Source organism: Podarcis vaucheri, assembly GCF_965113315.1.
Source record: "Podarcis vaucheri genome assembly, chromosome: 3".
Classification (NCBI taxonomy): domain Eukaryota; kingdom Metazoa; phylum Chordata; class Lepidosauria; order Squamata; family Lacertidae; genus Podarcis; species Podarcis vaucheri.
In genome coordinates, this window is record NC_138761.1 from 90,425,341 (window position 1) to 90,445,818 (window position 20,478).

The 20,478-nt window shown below is 42.5% G+C and overlaps 1 protein-coding gene across 7 annotated transcripts in view; it reads left to right on the forward strand.

The window, feature by feature from the left end:
- Positions 1-20,478, forward strand: part of EYS (eyes shut homolog) — a 511,791-nt gene that overhangs the window by 42,990 nt on the left and 448,323 nt on the right. For all 7 annotated transcript variants that reach the window (XM_082218133.1, XM_082218135.1, XM_082218137.1 and 4 more), the window contains 2 exons: positions 53-250; positions 4,449-4,570. In XM_082218133.1, coding sequence (XP_082074259.1) covers positions 53-250; positions 4,449-4,570 — 320 coding nt within the window. The remainder of the gene's footprint in view (positions 1-52; positions 251-4,448; positions 4,571-20,478) is intronic.

Genomic DNA, 20,478 nt, shown 5'->3' on the forward strand with positions numbered 1-20,478 from the left:
CAACCAGTTTATTAGTTAAATGGTGCCAACTTTTGTCTTCTTTTCATTCCAGGTTTTAATTGTGAATTCAGGCCCTGTGAGGGAGGGAATCCCTGTGAGAACGGAGCAGTGTGTCTGAAAGAGACGGACTTGGCTGCCTTTCCCCTTGGATTCCGGTGCCAGTGTCTGAAGGGCTTTGAAGGCCCACGCTGTGAGATCAACGTCAACGAGTGCAGCTCCAACCCTTGCTTCCATGGATATTGCTACGATGGTGAGTTTGGCATTTGTTTCTCCTTTTCGTGCAACCCTCACAGCTGCATTTGAGACATTTCAGGGAGATCAGCAGATAACGCTATCCAGTACGTGTGCCCTGGAAACAACTTTGCATCCTATTCCTGAAAGAAGGGGACTTTGCCAAGATGTCTCATTTCCTGGCACAGAGGTTTATCTTTCCAGAGGTCACCATTGAAGCTAATGAGAAATTCTAATGAGATGATTTTTTAAAAAAAGTTGTCTCATCTGATGCTTCAATTAGCCCAAATGCCTTTTGTGCAATATATTTGATGTTGGGTAATTTTCAGGTGCTCAGAAACAGCTCCTCTGAGCAAGGAGGCACTGTTTGCAGTGAGTTTAACAAATAGGTTTGAATATTGCATTAAAATGAGATCAGGGCTGGTGAAAAGCAGGGTGCTTGTCCAGTGGGGTGGGATGGAGAGAGGAAAAGCCCTGTACCATGTTTACCAGAGTTTAAATCCCCGTGTGCATTTCAGCTCTCACGTTTTTTAAAGAAATGGAAGGATTATAAATATTACCATTAAATCTTTATTATGGAACAAGCAAGGGGAAACCAAATATGAAGGGCAGTATACTTTGTATATTTCACTTCATGAACTGATTGGAAATGGAAAAAAGTGTTTGTTGAATAGAGGTAAGACACAAGTTCCCATTAGATTTAGTAGTAGAATTTTAGGCTAATTTATGCCATCAAAATCAACAGAATTAAGTCAGTTTATTATACTGTAGTTGTTCAGACAGAGGTAGACAGTGGACTAAGATGTTAGGTTACTGTTTAGAATTGCTAACTTTAAAGGGGAACAGCATGTCTGTATGTCCTCAGAATCTTCCAAAACCTTATCCCAAATAAATTATATTATAAGCAATAATGTTGTCAGAAGCATCAGTCACTGTTCTGTAAACTCTAACCATAGATTCAAAGTTATCCATACTTTACATTCCCTGGGCTTATTAGTACAGTGCTCCATAAATCTGACCTTGGTCAGTAACTTAGCCATTGTTTCTCTTCCTCTATGGGTTTTAAATACTGTAGATGGAGTGCCAATTCTGTTGCGAATTCTGTGGAAAAATAGTAAAGAGAACCACAGAAACATTTGTAATGGTTAAACTCATGGCTGAGTCATCTGCCCATTTCTGACATGGTACAAACTGGGGTTGTCAGTGAACTAGGCCCAGGAAGCAATTCACAGGCACCAAGCAAAGGGGATGTGAACTTATAAATTCCCCAACTACTTCTCTTGTTTGGATGGAAGAATTATTGTCCTCCTTGCCTGATAAAGGCTTTGCCTTTGATGGTGGTGAAGTCCCACCATCTGTAGAATTGGTTTGGGTACAGCCTCACTTCATGACTGAATGTGTCTTAATTTTTTGGTGAAGAGGCTTTGCTAGTAGTATGATTGAATACCATCATTGTAGCAGAGCCAAAACTGCTAATGGTCTTGTGATTATAGGTTTAGAGTTTTTCTTTTGTGAGGAGTATTCAAGTTACTCAGTAACAAAGAAGGAGGGCCATAGCCCAGTGGTTAGAGCTTCTTGACTAAAGATTTCCTTCTATTCCACTTCTCTCTGGGATGCTCATCTTCACCAAGCACACTGATTTGCCCCCAGTGTTGGGCTCAGTAACACCTTCTTACTTTTTCCTGAAATATAATGCCTCAAATCTTGAAACCTTCCCTCATGAGAAAGTTGCTCCGGTTACTTGATCACTTTGACTTCCCCTTTATGTCTGTCCAGGTGGATATTTGTCTGACATGGTCCATTTTCAAGTTATATATATTGAACCATTTTATTTAACTAGGAACATAGGAAACTGCCGTATACTGCATCAGACTAGTGGTCCATCTAGCTCCCTATTGTCTATACCAGGGGTTGTCAACCTGGTCCCTACCACCCACTAGTGGGCATTTCAGGAGTCTAGGTGGGTGGTAGGGGGTTGTACGGCACAAGCTGAATCCTCCTTCCATCGAGCACTGGTGGGCGGTAAGGAAGTTTTACCATCAAGAAAGATGCATTATTGGGCGGTAGGTATAAAAAGGTTGACTCCCCCGGGTCTGGCAGTAGCTCTCCAGGTTCTCTTCCAGGCCTACCTGGGCATGCTGGGGGTGGGACCTGGGGTCTTTGCATGCAAAACAGCTGCTCAACCATTGAGCCCTTCCTCAAAAGCAGATTATTTATCTAACAAAATGTATATACTGCTTGATTGTAAGAAAACCTCTAAGTGGTTTACAAATTAAACAAATTCATGGAGGATAAGAATAACAATGGTTGCTAGCTATGCAAAAAAGAAAAGAAGCTTAAATTTCCGTAGATGTGGATATTCAGCATATATATATATATATATAAAATTATTTGAAAGCTTACCCTTCAGGTTCAGATTTGAGTATCCATGGAAGTAAATAACTATTGAGATTTGATAGACAAGTTAAAAAGGAGGTGAAGTGCTTTGCTTTAGCTCCATCTTAAAACTGTGAATTAAGAAAAATCCAAGCGTCTTGGGGAAAAAAATAGTATTGGAACAAAGGGCTCCAAGCATTTAATGAGAGTAATAGCAGTTACATGTGCTGAGACTGAGTGACAGCCTAGATTACATGGTAAATCTTAGAGATAATGAAGAACCCAGGGACCTGTGTGAGGCTATAATAAATCTATGCCTGTAAGAACTGCAATCATTGCTGTCACCGGGTCCCTTGTATAGATGTAACTCTCCAAAGATACTTCTCTCTTTACATCACTAATGATGAAAAAGAGGAAGGACTGATTGTTAGCTTGGGAGGGGGCAAGAATGAAACATGGAAACTCATGAGAGTAGCTGATCAAGGCTGTCAAACCTCAGCTCTTGAGCAGTTTCTTTTAAATAAAGTGGCACAGTGTGAAAATGGCACCTCCTGATAATAAATGTTTCTTTCCCTGTCTATTTCTTTAAAAAATAACAGATGCAAAATATCAAGGGCACACGTTTTTTTCTTTTCCCCAATAGAAGAGATGCACCTCGGGGGAGGGATTTTTGGTGTGTGTGGAGGGGAATACCTGGAAGGGAAAGATGGACACCTGCCATCTAGGAAAACATCCAGCAACTGAACATCAACTGTAAAGCAGTTTGTGTTAGTTTTATATTAGCACTGTGTTGAAATCTGCCCTGTTGTTAAGTCAGGTGGGGCCATGTAGGAATTGGCTACTGTGTTGGGTTCAGAACATCGCAGTAGATGCACTCTACTCTGTGATGTCCCAGTCAAGATACTAGATTCAGGTAGGTAGCTGTGTTGGTCTGACACAGTCAAAATAAATAATTTTTTTTTTAAAGAGTGGGGTTTTTATCAGAAGGGTAGTAGGAGATGGGTGATTGACTCAATGAGTATGGTAAACCTGTTGATGACTGTTAACAACTGCAATTAGTCCTACAGGGAAAAGCAAGGGATAGTATGCAAATGACAGTCGTTAACATTCCTCAACAAGTTTATCATAACCATTGAGCCAATCACCCATCTCCTACGACCCTTCTGAGAAAAACCCCACCCCACCCTCCCACTATATATAAGGGTCTGGTGACTTCTGTTTCAATGTATCTGAAGAAGTGTGCATGCACACTGAAGCTTATACCCAGAACAAACTTAGTTGGTCTCTAAGGTGCTACTGGACAATTTTTAAATTTTTATTTATTTATCCAGTCAAGATAGTTTGGGATGGGAATTTCACCCAGTTTTCTTCGTAGGAATGGATAAGAGCAGTTAATTCATAAGGGGGGGGGGGTAAAAGCGGAGAGCATTTGGGAACATAACTGGTGTGGAGCTAAATTGCTTTTACACCTGATGGCCCTAATGCTGAAGATGGGGCAGAGCACGAGAGTGTACCCTCTTCTCAAATTAGGTGGGTTACTTAATTGTCATGAATGGCTGCTGATGTCATTATCTCCTGTATCAGAAATCCAGTTTGCCTGTGTATGACATACCTTCTTTTCATTTCAGTGACGATTACACAATACTGTTTCAATTCCCCGCCCCCCGCCCCTTGCTTGTTCTCTCTTTCCATTTCCATTGCCCTTTATATTTCTGGAGAAAATAGGACTACATTTCTAGGATTTATGTGCTATCTTTATTTAAGTGTTTTGCAGTTCCAGTTACAATCTAACTTTGTACAAAATGTGATTGACCTGCTTCCCCCCCCTTCACACACTGCAGTTGTTGACGGCTTCTACTGCTTGTGCAACCCTGGGTACGCAGGACAAAAATGTGACCAAGATATTGATGACTGCCTCGTTAACGCATGCAAACACAATTCTACCTGTGTGGATCTCCATTTGGTTAGTACACAGTAAGCATTTCATTTTTGCTTTTGGCGGAGGGGGGAGGAGTGTGCTACGGTGACCTGTTGTATGTGCATGTACTAAAAACTAGACTCCCTTAGTGCATAGCCTTCCAAGAGGACAGGAAACAAAACACTTTTTCATTCTTGTACTTCAGAGGTAGAGAACTTGTTTTCAGTGTGGTGGCCACATTCACATCTGGGCAACTGTCTGGAGACAGGGATGGGGGGCACATTTCATTGGTGAGTGGGGTTAATGGAGCAATTAATGTGGATTTTACCAATGTACAGTAGGTAAGTTTCTACAGAAGCTCTCACACCCCTATTTTACATCCAAGAAGGACATACTCCAGCCAGGTTAGAACAGTCAAGAATGATGCGAAGCAGTCTGGTGTGGTTGTGGATGGGGAGAGGATGTAGCAGTTCAAAAGCACATCAAAGTGCAAGTAGATAAATAGGTACCGCCCCAGCAGGAAGGTAAACAGCATTTCTGTGCGCTGCTCTGGTTTCACCAGAAGTGGCTTAGCCATGCTGGCCACATGACCTGGAAAAACTGGGGACAAACGTCGGCTCCCTCGGCCGGTAAAGTGAGATGAGCGCCACAACCACAGAGTCGTCTGCGACTGGACTTAACTGTCAGGGATCCTTTACCTTTACCTTTTTACTACGTCCTTAATGCATCACCAAATGACGCTTACGTGATTTATCTTTCTCCTCTCTTGGGAACAGTATCCCGGTGAGAATCTACAAAAAAACAAGAACGGGGGGGAAATTACTTGCATGAATGGTGCTTACTTCTCCCTGTGCTTACAGTCTCTCTTTTCTTCTACAGCTAAATCTTGCCATAAAAAGCCTAATTCACTTCCATTTACAGCATCATATCTTAGATTTGTTTTCTTCGTCTGTCCCGAGAGGCTTTTTGTTGTTGTTTTCTTACCATCACTCAAGTCTATCCATTCTCCTTCTACAGTAATATGTCATATTCCTCTGTCAAAAACATATACCATTTTGTTTTAAATGGACTGTGACATAGTTAGAAGATCAATAAAATCCCCACTGGGTCATCATTCCCGAGAAAGCTGGGCCAGAGGGGGGAGAGAGACATAAGAACACCCTCCCCTCAGAGCTTTTTTTCAATATAGAAATAGAAACACACACACACACACACACACACAGGGTTTAGCTTTATTTGGAGTATGCCATTTATGATGCTTTTGGTTGGCTTTTCACCTAATAATGCTGTTGTTGTTTTTTGTAGCATAACATCATTGTGCACTATAATCACTTTAAAAATAACTGTTATGGACAAAGAGCATTTAATTGTTTTCTTTTTGTCAGATATATCCTTTGTTGAGTATTTGACTTTCCTAGATGTGCAATTCAATCATAATTATAAATGCAAATAAATATCAAGACAAAAGCCTTCTCCTAGATCTGGCGTTTATAGTGCAATCCTATACATGTCTCCTGAGAAGTAAGTCCCTTTGAGTTCAGTGTTGTTTCCTTCTAAGTAAGTGAGTATAAGATTACATGCTTAAACACTAGAATGAATTGCATTGCTCATATTTGCTACCACTGCATACACCATAAAATCAGTAATGAACTAATGGAAGGTGAAAGGTTGTGATAAAAGGCAACCTTTCAATCTCTTCTTAGGGATTTTTTGTAGGCTTGGTTTTGTTCAGTATTTTGTTTGGTGACCTTAGAGAGGGGTGGAAGACTGTGATAAAGAGAATAAATCTGAGAATGACACTGCTAAGAGCATTAATAATGAGGAAGCCAACTAGGAAGCCATGCAGGATTAACAGTTTGACCTTATGAATTAAAGTAACAGATCTTAAATTCAAGAGTTCACAATATAAGGTCCTGGGCCTGGGGACCAATAATGGTCATTTTCACTGTTAGCCGGGCAACCTGACTGAAGGGAAATGGGGTGTCTTGGTACTGCTTAATCAATAATAAGCAGCCACCAATATGATGTTTCTGCCTTGAGGGCAAAAGCAACTATTGATTGTGTTATGTAAGGCATTTCTTGTTGGCATAGGGAAGTATATTCATACTTTTGAACAGGAGAAGGATAGGACCTCACCTGAAATGATATCATCCCACTGAGTGATTGGGAGCGAAGGCGACAATATTCTTCCTTTCTCATAACAGAAGAACTCAAGGTCTCTCAATAAAATTGATTGGCAATAAATTCAGGGCAGATAAAAGAAAGCTCTTCACACAGAGCATCATTAACTTATGAAATTTGCTGCCATAGATGTGGTGATAACTGCTGCCTTATATAGCTTTAAAATTGGTTTAGGCAAGTTTTGCTGATCCATCAGGGTTCACATCCCAGTGTTGGAAACCCAATGTGCAAATAGGGCAGCACTCTTCACTGAGTGCATATTAGCTGGGGAGTGCATCTGGTACACATAGCATCGCCAAGAGCACAAAACTTACACATATTTTGTGGGAAACAAATTGATGTGGCATACAAATTTAAACAATACTCTGGATTGAGCAACAGAGTGCCGACATGTTGTCTTGCAGTGAGGGGCTGTGCTTAATGCCTTTTGGCACAGTCCAGCTTTGTGATTGTAACAGTGGTGGTCCTCAGCTAGCAAGATTTATCTGCTGTCATCTGCTATTTATAATACATAAGAGATAAAACAGAATGTGATGTTGGGGGAGTCCAGTAGTGCACTCTGCTGAGAAAGGGATGAGTTAATGCTCAGTTTATTTGTTTTGTATGCATAGGTTCCTTCCATGGGGGGCGGGGGGAGGAAATATTTTGGAATTGCTCTCCTTGCCTTTCTCCTGTACACTTACATAAATGTAAATTTTTTTCAACCGATATGAAAATAAAAATTGTTTTCCAGCAAACAAATCCTTTTTTACATTTACTCAAAGTAAGACAGGCTGCTCAATTAGTCTTGCTTCTAAAAGAGGGTTGTAGTATTGTAGCTGAACCATTGTACTGAAATCATTCATCAAGGATATACATGGCCCATTGTCTTTATGCTCTGTAGGGATACTAAAACCTGACTGGAAGGAAGAAGATCGATGCCACTGAGATCAGTCTGCCCACCTGTGTTTCCTATAAAGGGGACAATGGTGAACCAGTGCAGTGGTGTTATTTTTGCAGCAGTAAGAACCATTTGTCTAATGCCTTTTAAAACAATTTATGGCATCTTGTATGTATGTGAAGTGCATGGTGTTCACTTGTACTGTCAATGTGATGGATTAAGGCAATGCCATAGCTGAAGTATGAGAGCAGATTAAAGGGATGTGGTACTTTCATCTGGAAAATAGAGGAGTGGTCACCAAAGCAAGCTACTACATCATCCTGTGACAAAACACTATATGACACAGGCTGACTTTGCTATGTTTATTAATATTCTCACTGAAAAAAAGGATAGTAAGAAATTGCTGAGAAAGAAAATCCTGACTAGGTGAAGCAAAACCAAAAGGAGATAAGATGACCAAGTCAAGAGACCAGTTGATGGGGGAGAGCCAGTTTTCCTCCATCTTGTGGGGGGCAATAGGGATGAAAGAGTTTAGCCCCTCCCCACTTGCATGTTGATTTTACACATGGGTAAAATCCTTGAAGAGTCCTCATGTTAACTCCCTGTGGTGACCCATCCATCTTGACCATCATTTCTTGCCAAAAGTAGGACAGACCATGACCAGGCTCTCAACTCTCTGCTCCTATACAGAGCTATGGGGAGAACTTAAAGACTTAAAGAGCCCTTTGCTCATGCATCAGCGTGCAGTACTGCTGCTTATGTGACATAATGACTGAACTATGCTCAGTCACTAATAGTGCTGTTTACTTATGGGAGTGGGGTGGAAGGGGAATCCCTTTTGGTGATACAGATTCCTGTTGGTTTTTGAAAGAAGGCACACTGACTGAGATTGGGTAATCTTTACTCCTTCTCTAATAGGTCATCCTTAGCCAGCACTGAGATGACACCCTTTTTTTCTGTCACATAAGTATCAAGCTTTCAGTCCATTCTAGGGCTTTGCAAAAGCAAAGTGGCTGGTCATGTGGCCAATAGAAACAAGGGATAATCATGCTTGGAAATAGCCACAGATTAGTATGTCTCACCTCCTAGTTGGCATCCTTCTTTTTAGTAAGAGTTAAATTTTTGAACCAAGCAAGGTCAGTGGTACTGCCTCCATTCTGACTTCCACAGGCTGATCCACAAGCAAAGGGCTGTTTCATTCTCCCTCACCAGTATGTCCAACAAAGGCTTTGGTAGAGTTTTCCACTTAACTCTGTTGTGGAGTACAGAGTTGAAGAACCTTTTGCCTTGGTTTGTATGAGACTAAGTGACTGAAATGCTGTGCCAGACTGAGTGTCCAGCCTACCATTTACCTCTCCCTAGTGTGAGCCACTGTGGGGTGGGATTATTGCTTAGACTGAGTATATATGTGATGGAAACTCTTAAGTGACTGTTTTGTCATTGCAGCAAGGTCACAATATCTTTCTTCATTATTCCACTGAAATCACTTAGTGCTAAAAACACCAGTTACCAAGTTCCTGTTTCCTAGCCTGCACTGCTTGCATTTGACATATTACATATATATGCTGCAAATGTTTTTTGTTTTTTTTTTGCATGCAAACACATTTATTGAAGGGTGCCAAAATGTTTTTTAAAAATGGTGTTCCATTTCAGCCATGTGACTCCCAGAAATCCCTGAGAAATTGCACAGCTCTTTGAAATTTATCTCATGTAGTTCATTTTTGTAGCAAGAGCTGTTTTTGAAGACTTGGTGCTGGTGAGTTGTTGAATAGTAATGCCTCAAGGTGCCTTTATCTTACTCAGTACTATGGATTTATTTCACCCATCTAAACTGAAGCAAAAGGATCCATAGGCTCTTAAGACTAACATTGGAACACATTTTCTGTGACATCCAAAATAGTGTTTTTCTGATTTATTAGTTATAGTGATGATATTTTATTCTATAGCAAACTGTGCGATAAATGGAAAAAGAAATTGCATAAAATGCACATAGAAATCTAATAGATGACAGAATAACAGGGAAAATAAGAGGAAAATCAGATGGGAGCCTTGAAACTTTACCCTCTTCTCAAACTGCAGCATCCCATACATCAAATTGGTCATAAATAATAGAAGAGAAAATTCTACTCTCTTGGTAGTTTAGTCCAAATTACTATCTCTGTTAAAACAGTCATACCTATTCAGCAATGTGGCACATTCTGGTGGACTGAAATATGTTTCCAGGGCAAAACATAAACATGGACTGATGTGTTGTGAGGCTTCCTCTGCTGTGTGCCCTACAAGTCCTCAGAAACCCAACCTCTCTCACCACCAGAGCTAGTGAACTCTTCAGATTCTCCTGCTGGAATTTTTTCTCATCATTTTTGAGGGAAATATTCTTGTAAAAGTTCTTTCTCATCATTGGACCTCTTGTCTATCACATGGCTCTCCTTGTTTAGTGTAATGAACACAAGAGAGCCTTCAAATTCCTGCCTTTCTTTGTTTCCTCTCATCCAGGCCAACTAAAGCTTTGTTGCATAATGTTCTCTCCCTTCTGCTCCTTTCCTTGCCCAGCTTCTAAGTCTCCTCTTTCTGTACCATCACCCAAACTCCTACTTCTTAATAGAGTTCAGCCGGTAGGCCTGCGTCTCGTAACTTCCAGCCTTACTGGTCCTCTTTACTGGCTGTTTCTGCCAGTGGCCTCTCACCCTCTTGCACACGCTTCTTATCTTCCTAGTTCTCAGTGCTTCAAAGCCCATACAGTGGTACCCCGCAAGACGAACGCCTCGCAAGACGGAAAACCCGCTAGACGAAAGGGTTTTCCGTTTTGGAGGCACTTCGCAAAACGAATTTCCCTATGGGCTTGCTTCGCAAGACGACAGCCCATAGGGAAATCTCAGGGACAGCGGGGAAGCGCAGCGCGTCTTCCCCACTGTCCTCGGACCTCCTCCGAAGCCTGGCGGCGGGGCGGGGACACCTCCTCCCGCCACCGCGGGCTTCAGAAGGCTCCCCCGAAGCCGGGCGGTGGGGCGGGAACACCTCCACCCGCCGCCGGGCTTCGGAACGGTGCTCCAAAGCCGGGCGGGGGGGAGGGAACACCTCCCGCCGCCGCCCGGCTTTGGAACGGTGCTCCGAAGCCGGGCGGCGGGGCGGGAACACCTTCTGAAGGTGGGCGGGGGGCGAAGGTCTTTGCTCCCCCCTGCCTGCCTGTCCCGGAGGGCTTTTGAAGGCAGTCGGGGGGGAGCAAAGACTTTCGCCCCCCGCCCGCCTTCAGAAGAGGTCCAGGACCTCTTCTGAAGGCTGGCGGGGGGCAAAAGTCTTTGTCCCCCCTGCCTGCCTTCCCAGGGGCTTTTAAATCGCCCCAGACAGCGGAGAAGTCCTCCGCTGTCCCGGGGCGATTTTAAAATGCCGCCCGCCAGCATTTTAAGATCGCCCGGACAGCGGAGAAGTCCTCCGCTGTCCCGGGGTTTTTTAAAATGCTGGGGGTGGGAAGAAAAGCCCTTGTCCCCCCCCCCCAGCCTTCAGAAGAGGTCCGGGGACAGACTGTCCCCGGACCTGGTCTGAAGGCGGTTTCCCTAGGAACACATTAATTGATTTTCAATGCATTCCTATGGGAAACCGTGCATCGCAAGACGAAGAGACTTGCAGAACGAATTAATTTCGTCTTGCGAGGCACCACTGTACAGCGGCTGGCTCTGTGGTCCTTCCCTCTTATTACTCCAGCTTGTCTGTTTATCTCTCTCTTGCTATGAATTTGGAACCACCACTTCTGTCCTGCCTGTGGTTATTTTGTCCTTACATGGGTGAGGCATGTCAATGAGCTGAAAGTTGTTTCCTCAGCACTCAGCTTCCCAGCTGTGCTTCTCCTTTCCTAGGTCAATTAGCAGCATGCAATGGCAGCTTCTCTGTTACCGCCACTCCCACTCCTCGTACAGTGGTACCTTGCAAGACGAATGCCTCGCAAGTCAAAAAACGCGCAAGACGAAAGAGTTTTCCGGTTTTTGAGTTGTTCCGCAAGACGAATTTCCCTATGGGCTTACTTCGCAAGACGAAACGTCTTGCGAGTTCTTGCGAGTTTGTTTCCTTTTTCTTAAAGCCGCTAATAGCCGCTAATAGCCGCTAAGCCGCTAATAGCCGTGCTTCGCAAGACGAAAAAACCGCAAGACAAAGAGACTCGCGGAACGGATTAATTTCGTCTTGCGAGGCACCACTGTACAGGCAATGGATGTACTGGGCAAATATGAGGTTTGTTTGTTTTTTATTTATGTATTTATTTTTATACTCAGTTGAAGCAATAATATGCAGTGTTCTAGGTTGAATACAAATTAGTTTGATTGAGAACACAATAAAAACAAGTGTGAGAGAAGTAATTATTTCATATATGGTGGCTGTGGCCTAAATTACAGAGATTTCAGAAGGATAGTTTAGATTTTTATTTTTGCTAACCAACTAGATGTTGCCGTATTTTAATAACATATACAAAACTGCATATACTAGGAGAGAGTGCACAAAAATGTATATATGAATAAAATAACAAAGAAAAATGCATTATATTGGTCAAGACTGCATTATAAAATGTCTACATTACGGGGGGGATGCAGTGAAATGTTGACAGATATTCATGAGGGGAAAGTTCACAAACTGATGCAGAAAGATGGAGAACTGGTAGGGTGGTGGGGGTGAGAATCCAAAATTGCCAGATTTCCCCATCCCCCATTGGAAGGACATTATTCAGAACATTCTATGGCCGATGTGATTTTCCACTGACTTATCAGCAAGTAAAAATATCTGTTGCCAGCTTTCAGTCCAGAATAAAAAGCCATTTGCCTTTTCCTCATCATTTTCTAGTCCAAAGCTTTTATTCTGGTGAAACAACAGTGTGCATGTAAGCAAAAGGCTTTCACAGCCTGGTTCTGGCTTCACAACCTGCTCTGCAGGAGTCTCAAAGCCACATTCCTACTGCACCGATAAGGATTAACACATTGACAATACATCCTAACCAGATTTCTTTATAGGCTGGGGGGGGGGCAACATTAAACTTATGTACCAGGTTTGACACTCATGAAGCCACATGGCAATACTCCCAAAGCTTGCTTCCCCACCCCATCATCTCTCTCTCTCTTTGTCAAAATATGTTTGAATTCCAGATGTGTTATCTCTCCATGCAAGGAAAGACTGCAGAGAGGAATCACAAGGGATAGATTGTGAGCAGGAATCAATTTATGTGTGCTTTCTTTTTCTTACCTGGCAGAGGCACCCCAGTCCCCCTGAAGAACTAATTTGTAGAGAGTTTCATTTATTCTCAATTTCTTCCTCAGGAAGCAGCAAGCAGACAATGTGGTGTTGTCAAGCAGCCAATGTTTTGTTAAGCATCTCCCAGTCACTTGGCATCTTTTTCTATGATTCTGTTAAATGGGCCAGTGATTTTTCAGTAGGCATCAACCCAGCTGAACATATGGAGAAAATTCTAGACCACTGGTATACCACCACAAAATCTGAACATCGAGACTGATTAATGAGGGAGGGAATTACAGCCAGCATATTCCACACTGGAGTAGGAATCATGCTTATCCATCCTGCAGGCTTTGGCTAGGATAACTAAAACAAAATAACAATTCTAAATCTAATTGGTCTATAGGCCATGGCCCTGTTTACATTTTAGAAAATGAAAATCTTAAGAGCTTGGTGGATTTTAAAAATTATTTTCTTACCTACCATCCTACCAAATTTCCCTTGATTTTTGGAGAATGAGGTACTATCAAATAGGACACACAGTTTGCACTGTGAGGTCTTGGTGTTTTTACTGAATTAACTTATAATGATTACATCATCTGTTACCACCTGCCATATCTACTACAGCCAGCTGCATCTTTCCTGAGTGCCTGTTACATTGACCAAATAGGCACCTGATAGTACTTATGATCCAAGTTCAATCATAAAGATCCAGAGTGAGAATAGATATCTAACATGATCTATCTAGTATCTGCACTTCTTAGACTTGTTCCATTCTGTCTCAGACACAGCTGTAACCAGAGATGGTTCCCTGCCATCTCAACATGTTACAGGTGGGTAGTGCACACTAGCCCTTTTCTTATCTTAACTCCCTGTTCTTGGCTTAGCACTCCCCTGCCAGTTGCTTTCTCTTCTTTAAGGTTTCAGGTGTGTTGTTTGCAGACCGATCCTCTGCTTGTTGAGTCATAGTAAACAATTGCTATTTCCTGAGCATATTAACAAAGTTTGCCTGTCTAGGTCATTTTTCTTTGCCCAAATTGCTCCAGTTAGGCTGCTTGAACAGGTGAGCATGCACCTGGACTGTTGCTTGGGAGTAGAGATTTGGGCATAGAAAATGAATATTGACAGACTTCTGTTAGCTTAGGGACTAATTGTGGATCCACAGACAGAGGCATGTCCTCTGAGGCAGCATGAGAACCATCCTGCGCACAGCAAGCAAACCAGAATTGCTTTGCATCAGTGATAAAGCAACATCAATTTCCTTGGCATCGTTCTAAGGAGTATCAAGTGAAGGTAACATTTCAGAGACTTCTTTCACCCCCTTCGTCCAAATGACAAAGAAAGCAACACGGGAGAGAGACCAGATTATATAACTGCTGACCTGATTGTCTCCAGAGAATTTCCTGTGGGAGTAAGCATGTCCACTGGTGGGCTTGCAACCCAGTCAGAATCATGAAGAAGCATCAGTTGTTGAACTAGAACTTCCCTGTAGGAAAATGTGCATGCAGGGGTCAGAATTTCCACAAGATCTGCAAACCCCCAAAAGAGGACCCCCCATTCATCTCGCACATGGAGGTGCTACTAGCTTACTGAACACAATCTTGGCTTTTTCATGACTCCACCTGCAAGCACACAAGAAGGGCTAAGTGTATAAGCCAGTATTGACCCATTTCAGTAAATTATTGTGGCTGGAATGCCTCACGCTTGCTAAGGAGTAACCTCCACTGAACAGTGGAACTTGTTTTCAAGTGGGCATGCATGGAACTGTGCTCTAGTGGTATCAGACAGCCATATCTGCTGACTATTAGCTCTAATCTGGAGTTGGCTACAATAATTTTGTTGTTGTTGTTGTTTAGTCATTTAGTCATGTCTGACTCTTCATGACCTCATGGACCAGAGCAGGCCAGGCACTCCTGTCTTCCACTGCCTCCCACAGTTTGGTCAAACTCCTGTCGGTAGCTTTGAGGACACTGTCCAACCATCTCATCCTCTGTTGTCCCCTTCTCCTTGTGCCCTCAGTCTTTCCCAACATCAGGGTCTTTTCCAGGGAGTCTTCTCTTCTCATGAGGTGGCCAAAGTATTGGAGCCTCAGCTTCACGATCTGTCCTTCCAGTGTGTGCTCAGGGCTGATTTCCTTAAGAATGGATACATTTGATCTTCTTGCAGTCCATGGGACTCTCAAGAGTCTCCTCCAGCACCATAATTCAAAAGCATCAATTCTTCGGCGATCAGCCTTCTTTATGGTCCAGCTCTCACTTCCATACATCACTACTGGGAAAACCATAGCTTTAGCTATACGGACAATAGGGCAAATTTACCTGAACAGCATTTTAGGTTTATGGCTCTGTTACAGAATTGTGTTCCTTTTCTTGCTTTATTCAGTATGAAGAATGGTTTGTTTTTCTGTGTAGTTTTGATAAAGGAATGCAATACTGGATACTTTTATTTTTGCTTAGAACTGAACTTGAGGCTACCTTTGACACTAGCATTGCTCCGGCAAAAATAAATAAATCACAACGTCAACAAAGTATCACTTCACCTAATACATCCACAAAGGATCTAAAGTGCAACCAACTGTGTACTAGCTTACACACACAGTTCACTACAAGGAGGGTAATACCGCAGCAGCTGGTTTTTTGGTTTTTTTAAGCAATCACATCCTTATGTAGACAATAGAAGTTTCCCAATGTCAAAACTTTGGATTTTGTACTCAGTATATTTATATACAGGAAGCCACAAAGATGACCATTTGAGTTAGCACTCAAACCGGCATCATGGCAAGACCTGTTATATGCTGGAAAAAAATGTTAATCTTAATTCTTTCCGAACTATTAAGCCTTATAGCCATTTAAGCCATTTTGCAAACATTAAGGGCATGGGCAGAGCAATCTTAACCTCTGATCTGCACTACTGGTAAAGATTAGTATTTGAAGGAATTGTCCCTCTGCTAGTGGCGTGGCTATTGGGGGCCTCCCCTGCACCCATCAAATGAGACTCAGAGTGCATGCTACCACTGGTGACGGCTAACATAAAGTCACAAAATGGGGCACTTGGGGGGCAAAGCAGGATTAGGGATGGATCTGCTGAATCCTAAATCAGTCAAGTTCCTGAAGACTACTGTGGCAGCCTGGAGCTGGCACAACAACATAGGTAAAACAAAGCAACACGCATTCTACCTTGGCAGGCAGGAGTGATCAGGGCTCTGAGCACAGTGGGGAGAAAATCTGGGCTCCCCCCCCACCTCACCTCATTTAGGATTGTTTTCTAAGAGATTTACAACCAGTCACTAATCCTCTCTCCCCACTGACCTCCCCCACCAATGCTCCCAGAATATCCATTCCTGAGGATCTGGTGTTCCTCTGGAACAGCATGGCATATGGCAGAGAGGGCTGCAGTAAGTAGGGGAAATCCACAAAGGACAGGAGCAGAGGCAGATTTAGGGGAGTGTGACTGATTCAGTTGCACTGGGTGTGGCACTGCAGGGGGTGCCACAACTATGATGTAGAATGGAAGGCGAAAGGCAGGGGGCACTGAATTTTGACATCACTACTGTCAGGAGCCTTGTCTTATGTGAGCAGAAGCACTTTCCACTAGTGCAGGGGTCAGCAAACTTTTTCAGCAAGGACTTGTCCACTGTCCCTCAGATCTTGTGGGGGGCCAAACTATATTTTTTGGGGGGAAATCAATGAATTCCCACAAATAACCCAGAGATGCATTTTAAATAAAAGCACACATTCTACTCATGTAAAAACACCAGGCAGGCCCTACAAATAACCCAGACATACACTTTAAATAAAAGGACACATTCAACTCATGTAAAAACTGGCTGATTCCCAGACCATCTGCGGGCTGGATTTAGAAGGCAATTGGGCTGGATCCAGCCCCCGGATCTTAGTTTGCCTACCCATGCACCAGTGCAAAGCCACCATGAGATGAAATAATTTACAAATAACATCCATTATTCTTAATGCATCTGTTCATATTCTTGCTCTTCTCTCTCTCTCTCTCTCTCTCTCTCTCTCTCTCTCTCTCTCTCCGTGTGTGTGTGTGTGTGTGTGTGTGTGTGTGGATTGGGAAAGAACAATTAACAGATTATTGAATTTGTGTCTGGTTCATTTCCCTGAAATATCATTGTCATCTACTGGGCTTTATTTATTAATAAACCCAATAGATGATGGAAATCACGAACAACCCTGGCTTCGCCATTCCCTGTTCTTATCTGCAAACAAATGGTCTCTCTGTGTGTTTAATAAAATATCAAAACAGAAAGATGCTTCAGTGTGCTCCATTATCTCATGACTTCTCCACGTACAATATGCTGAAGAGTTTCTTCCTGTGTATTAGCTTTTTAAGAGACTGTACACACATTATGTATATTATGAGGTAAAGAGCGAGTACAGTACTTGAAAGCATTTTGTGCTATATATGAAAAATTGCTTCTTTTGAGCCTCGGTATGCATAAGCAGACACCCTCTGTCTACCAATACACTGCTCAGCAGCATTCCATTGATCAAAGGAAATATTATGCAGTCACAATAGTACCTGTATAGTTGAAGTGGATAGGTCAAACTTCATTGTGCCATTGTAAAGCATGAATGCTGCAAAACTTAACAGAATGGAGATGATTTCTCCAACTTCCCGAAATTGTGGCATACAGTAGCTACATGTCGAGCATTATAAGTAACCAAATTTGAGACGGATCCATTAAGAAATAGCTCAATTTACCTTTTAGGGCACAGAATGTACTTGCCATTTCCCCCTTGTTCATTTAGCACTCATCCAGACTTCCTTTTGTGCTGCATTTCTGGGCACAGCTCTGGGCTTTAAAGCTGTATGTCCAAGCAGTTCGCTTTGTTTTGTTTTGTTTATTTTTAGCACTGAATAGGAGCGAACGGCCACCAGGTTTTCTGCGGATTGCCATATGTTCCAATTTAGCACTAAAGAGCAGGCTTTTCAGGGGAAAGTGGTGGGGCAAAGGCAAAACCACTTGGACCCATGATTTCTAGGCATGGGACAAGCCGAAGGGTGAACAAGCTGTTAGTTATAGTCCTAGTGATATTAAATAAGAAGGGGAAATCTTGCCACTCCTAAGTGCCCAGCTTCCCACTGCTGAAGTGGGGAGGAGGCTTGTCACTGCTGTGGTGACCTTTTACCTTCCCTATTTACTTCCATACACTAACCACCAGATATCAATATACAGTACAACATCTGGGATGGGGAAGCAATGGAGCTCTATATGCACGAGTATGTAGATTACCTGCAAAGTCTTGAAATAAATGGCATGTATTAACCTCTGCAGAGGTGAGTTTCTTCAAAGTGAAGAATTCCTTGTAAGTGTAAGACATCTGGCAGTTCTTTGGAGAAGTTATTTTCAGCTCTGAAGAGGCATTAGTTTGTCAGAGCTCCTTTCATGCCAATCCTGCAGGTGTTTCAGTTAGCACAGTATGGACTAATTTAGCTTGTATTTAAGCAAGGACATATGTTTTGCTACTGAATGAATTTGTTACCCAGGAACACTCTCTTGCTTGACAAACATCTCACTTTGCAGTGAAGGTTGATTTCCTTCCTCAGGGAATATCTTTGTTAGGCAGGGAGGGGAATTGATATTTTATGTGTAAAAGATACCTAGTAGTTATGCTTGAATTATATACAGTAGCCAGCAACCAAGGAATTGTGAAACCAGTTACATGAGCCAAAGAGCACAGGGAAATAAGTGTAAGCAGTTCTCCTACTTCACAGGAAAGGTCGGTTTAGATCAGTTTGGATTGGCCCTAAGTTACTCAGTAAACTTTGTGAGGATTTGAGCAGATCAAGTTTGTAAGCCCTTGGACCTATGCATCTGAAATTTGGCAGGTTTCTTAGGCAGGCTCACCTCTCTTGGTATGTAGTTTTCATTCCGATGACCCACAAAAAACCAAGGGCGGGGGAGTGAAGTATTCGTATTTTACTCAGTCCAAAACTTCAGAGTCTCCCTTTTACAGAAAAACTTCTGCAGCAAGTATGAAGAACTTCAACAATCCTCATCCCTCAGAAGTTGACCACACTGGGAAATTTCATGCAATTAAGCAACATTAAAAAAGATAACATTTTAGAAGTGCCCAGTAAAAAAGGTCCCTGACATATTTAATTTGGCAGGCTTTATCCGCTCTGGAGGGCCTAGTATGCTTACAAATTTCACCCACTTCTGTCAAACATAAACAGCAATAGCCTTTTTGTTATTATTATTTCCCAATAGTGAATGGGGAAGCAGGGAAATGAAGCAGACTCAACACATGAGTTAAATTAGGCAATCTATGAAGCTCCTCAGACTGAGGCAGACTCCCTTAGCACAGAGGCGGAGCTAGCTGCTCCAGCACCTGGAGTGGCATATATACTGTGCACCCGGGGGTGGAGCTAGCTGCCTGCAGGGTCACCACCTGTGGGGCGAGGGTCCCAGGGGGGTGCCGTCCGTGGCAAGAGCCCCAGGGGGGCAGGGCGGCAATGTCAACCCCCCCCAGGGATGACACCCAGGGCGGACTGCACCTACCGCACCCTCCTTCCTCCGCCAATGCTTTAGAAAGTATCAAATCAACTTTGAAAGTGGATCACCCCTAGCCAACACAGCAAGCTGGTTACCCCAGTACACTGCCTTGGTTGTCTATGCCATATAGAATGTTGCTTTGGAAAGAGGGGAGACTCCAAAGCAGTTTGTGGAATTTGCTCTGAAACCTTTCCAATGAAGATGACATTTTGGGGATTAGTATACCTTGTTGTTAAGCACAGCGATAACCTGCCTCTATAGAAAGGAGAAAGTTACGACCTTGAGCTGGGTGGGAAAGAAGGAGATGGGAAAGAGGGAGAGATCTATAAAATTCTGGCTTTCTAATTTGTGAACAAAGCTATCCCATGTAACTGCCTAAAAGGGCAGTGGGAAGAGGAAGTGAAAAAGTAACGATGCACATAATATTCGTGCCCAGAGAAAATGACAAGTTTAACGCTTGGACCATTTAGGAGTAGTTTATTGGTAGATGACCCGTCTTGTCAATTTCCTGCTGATGTTTCTGACATTTATTGGTGTGATTATGGTAGTTTAGAAGATGCATGGAACATCAGTGCAACGTAGTTGGTTTTTTTTAAAAAAGAAAAGCACAGCCCATCTGACAAAGGAAGCGCAAACCGTATTTCAGAAACGGTAGGTATAACAGAAATAAATCAAAGAGGTTTGTGTATATGCCTGAAGCCAAGTTAAATGTGGTGAAGCAGCCGGATTTTTCCATTTAGCAGTCTGAGATTTCTTTCTTCAAACTTAATTGCAAAATAAGGGCCAAGTAGCTAGAAGGTTAAAGAGAGACATTGCAAATTTGAGAAAAGACCCCAGATAGCAGCAGTTATTTTTTGTGGGTATCATTGAGACCAAAAAATACAGTTCAAATTTAAACATTTCCAATTACCAGAAAAGTCATTAAATTGCCTTCATTTGAGAAAGAGGGGGAAACCAAAGCAACCATTTTGTATAAAATAGTAAAACACATTAACTCCTGTAGTCCTGGAAGAAGAAAAATACAGTCTATTTTCTTTTTTTTTAATTGTATCAATTACAATAAAATTGAATATGTATGTGTCTGGCTAGGGGACTTCACATTTTCATTTAATATATTATAGCAGAGAAGATTAGATGGGTTTGGACATCTATTTATGGTCC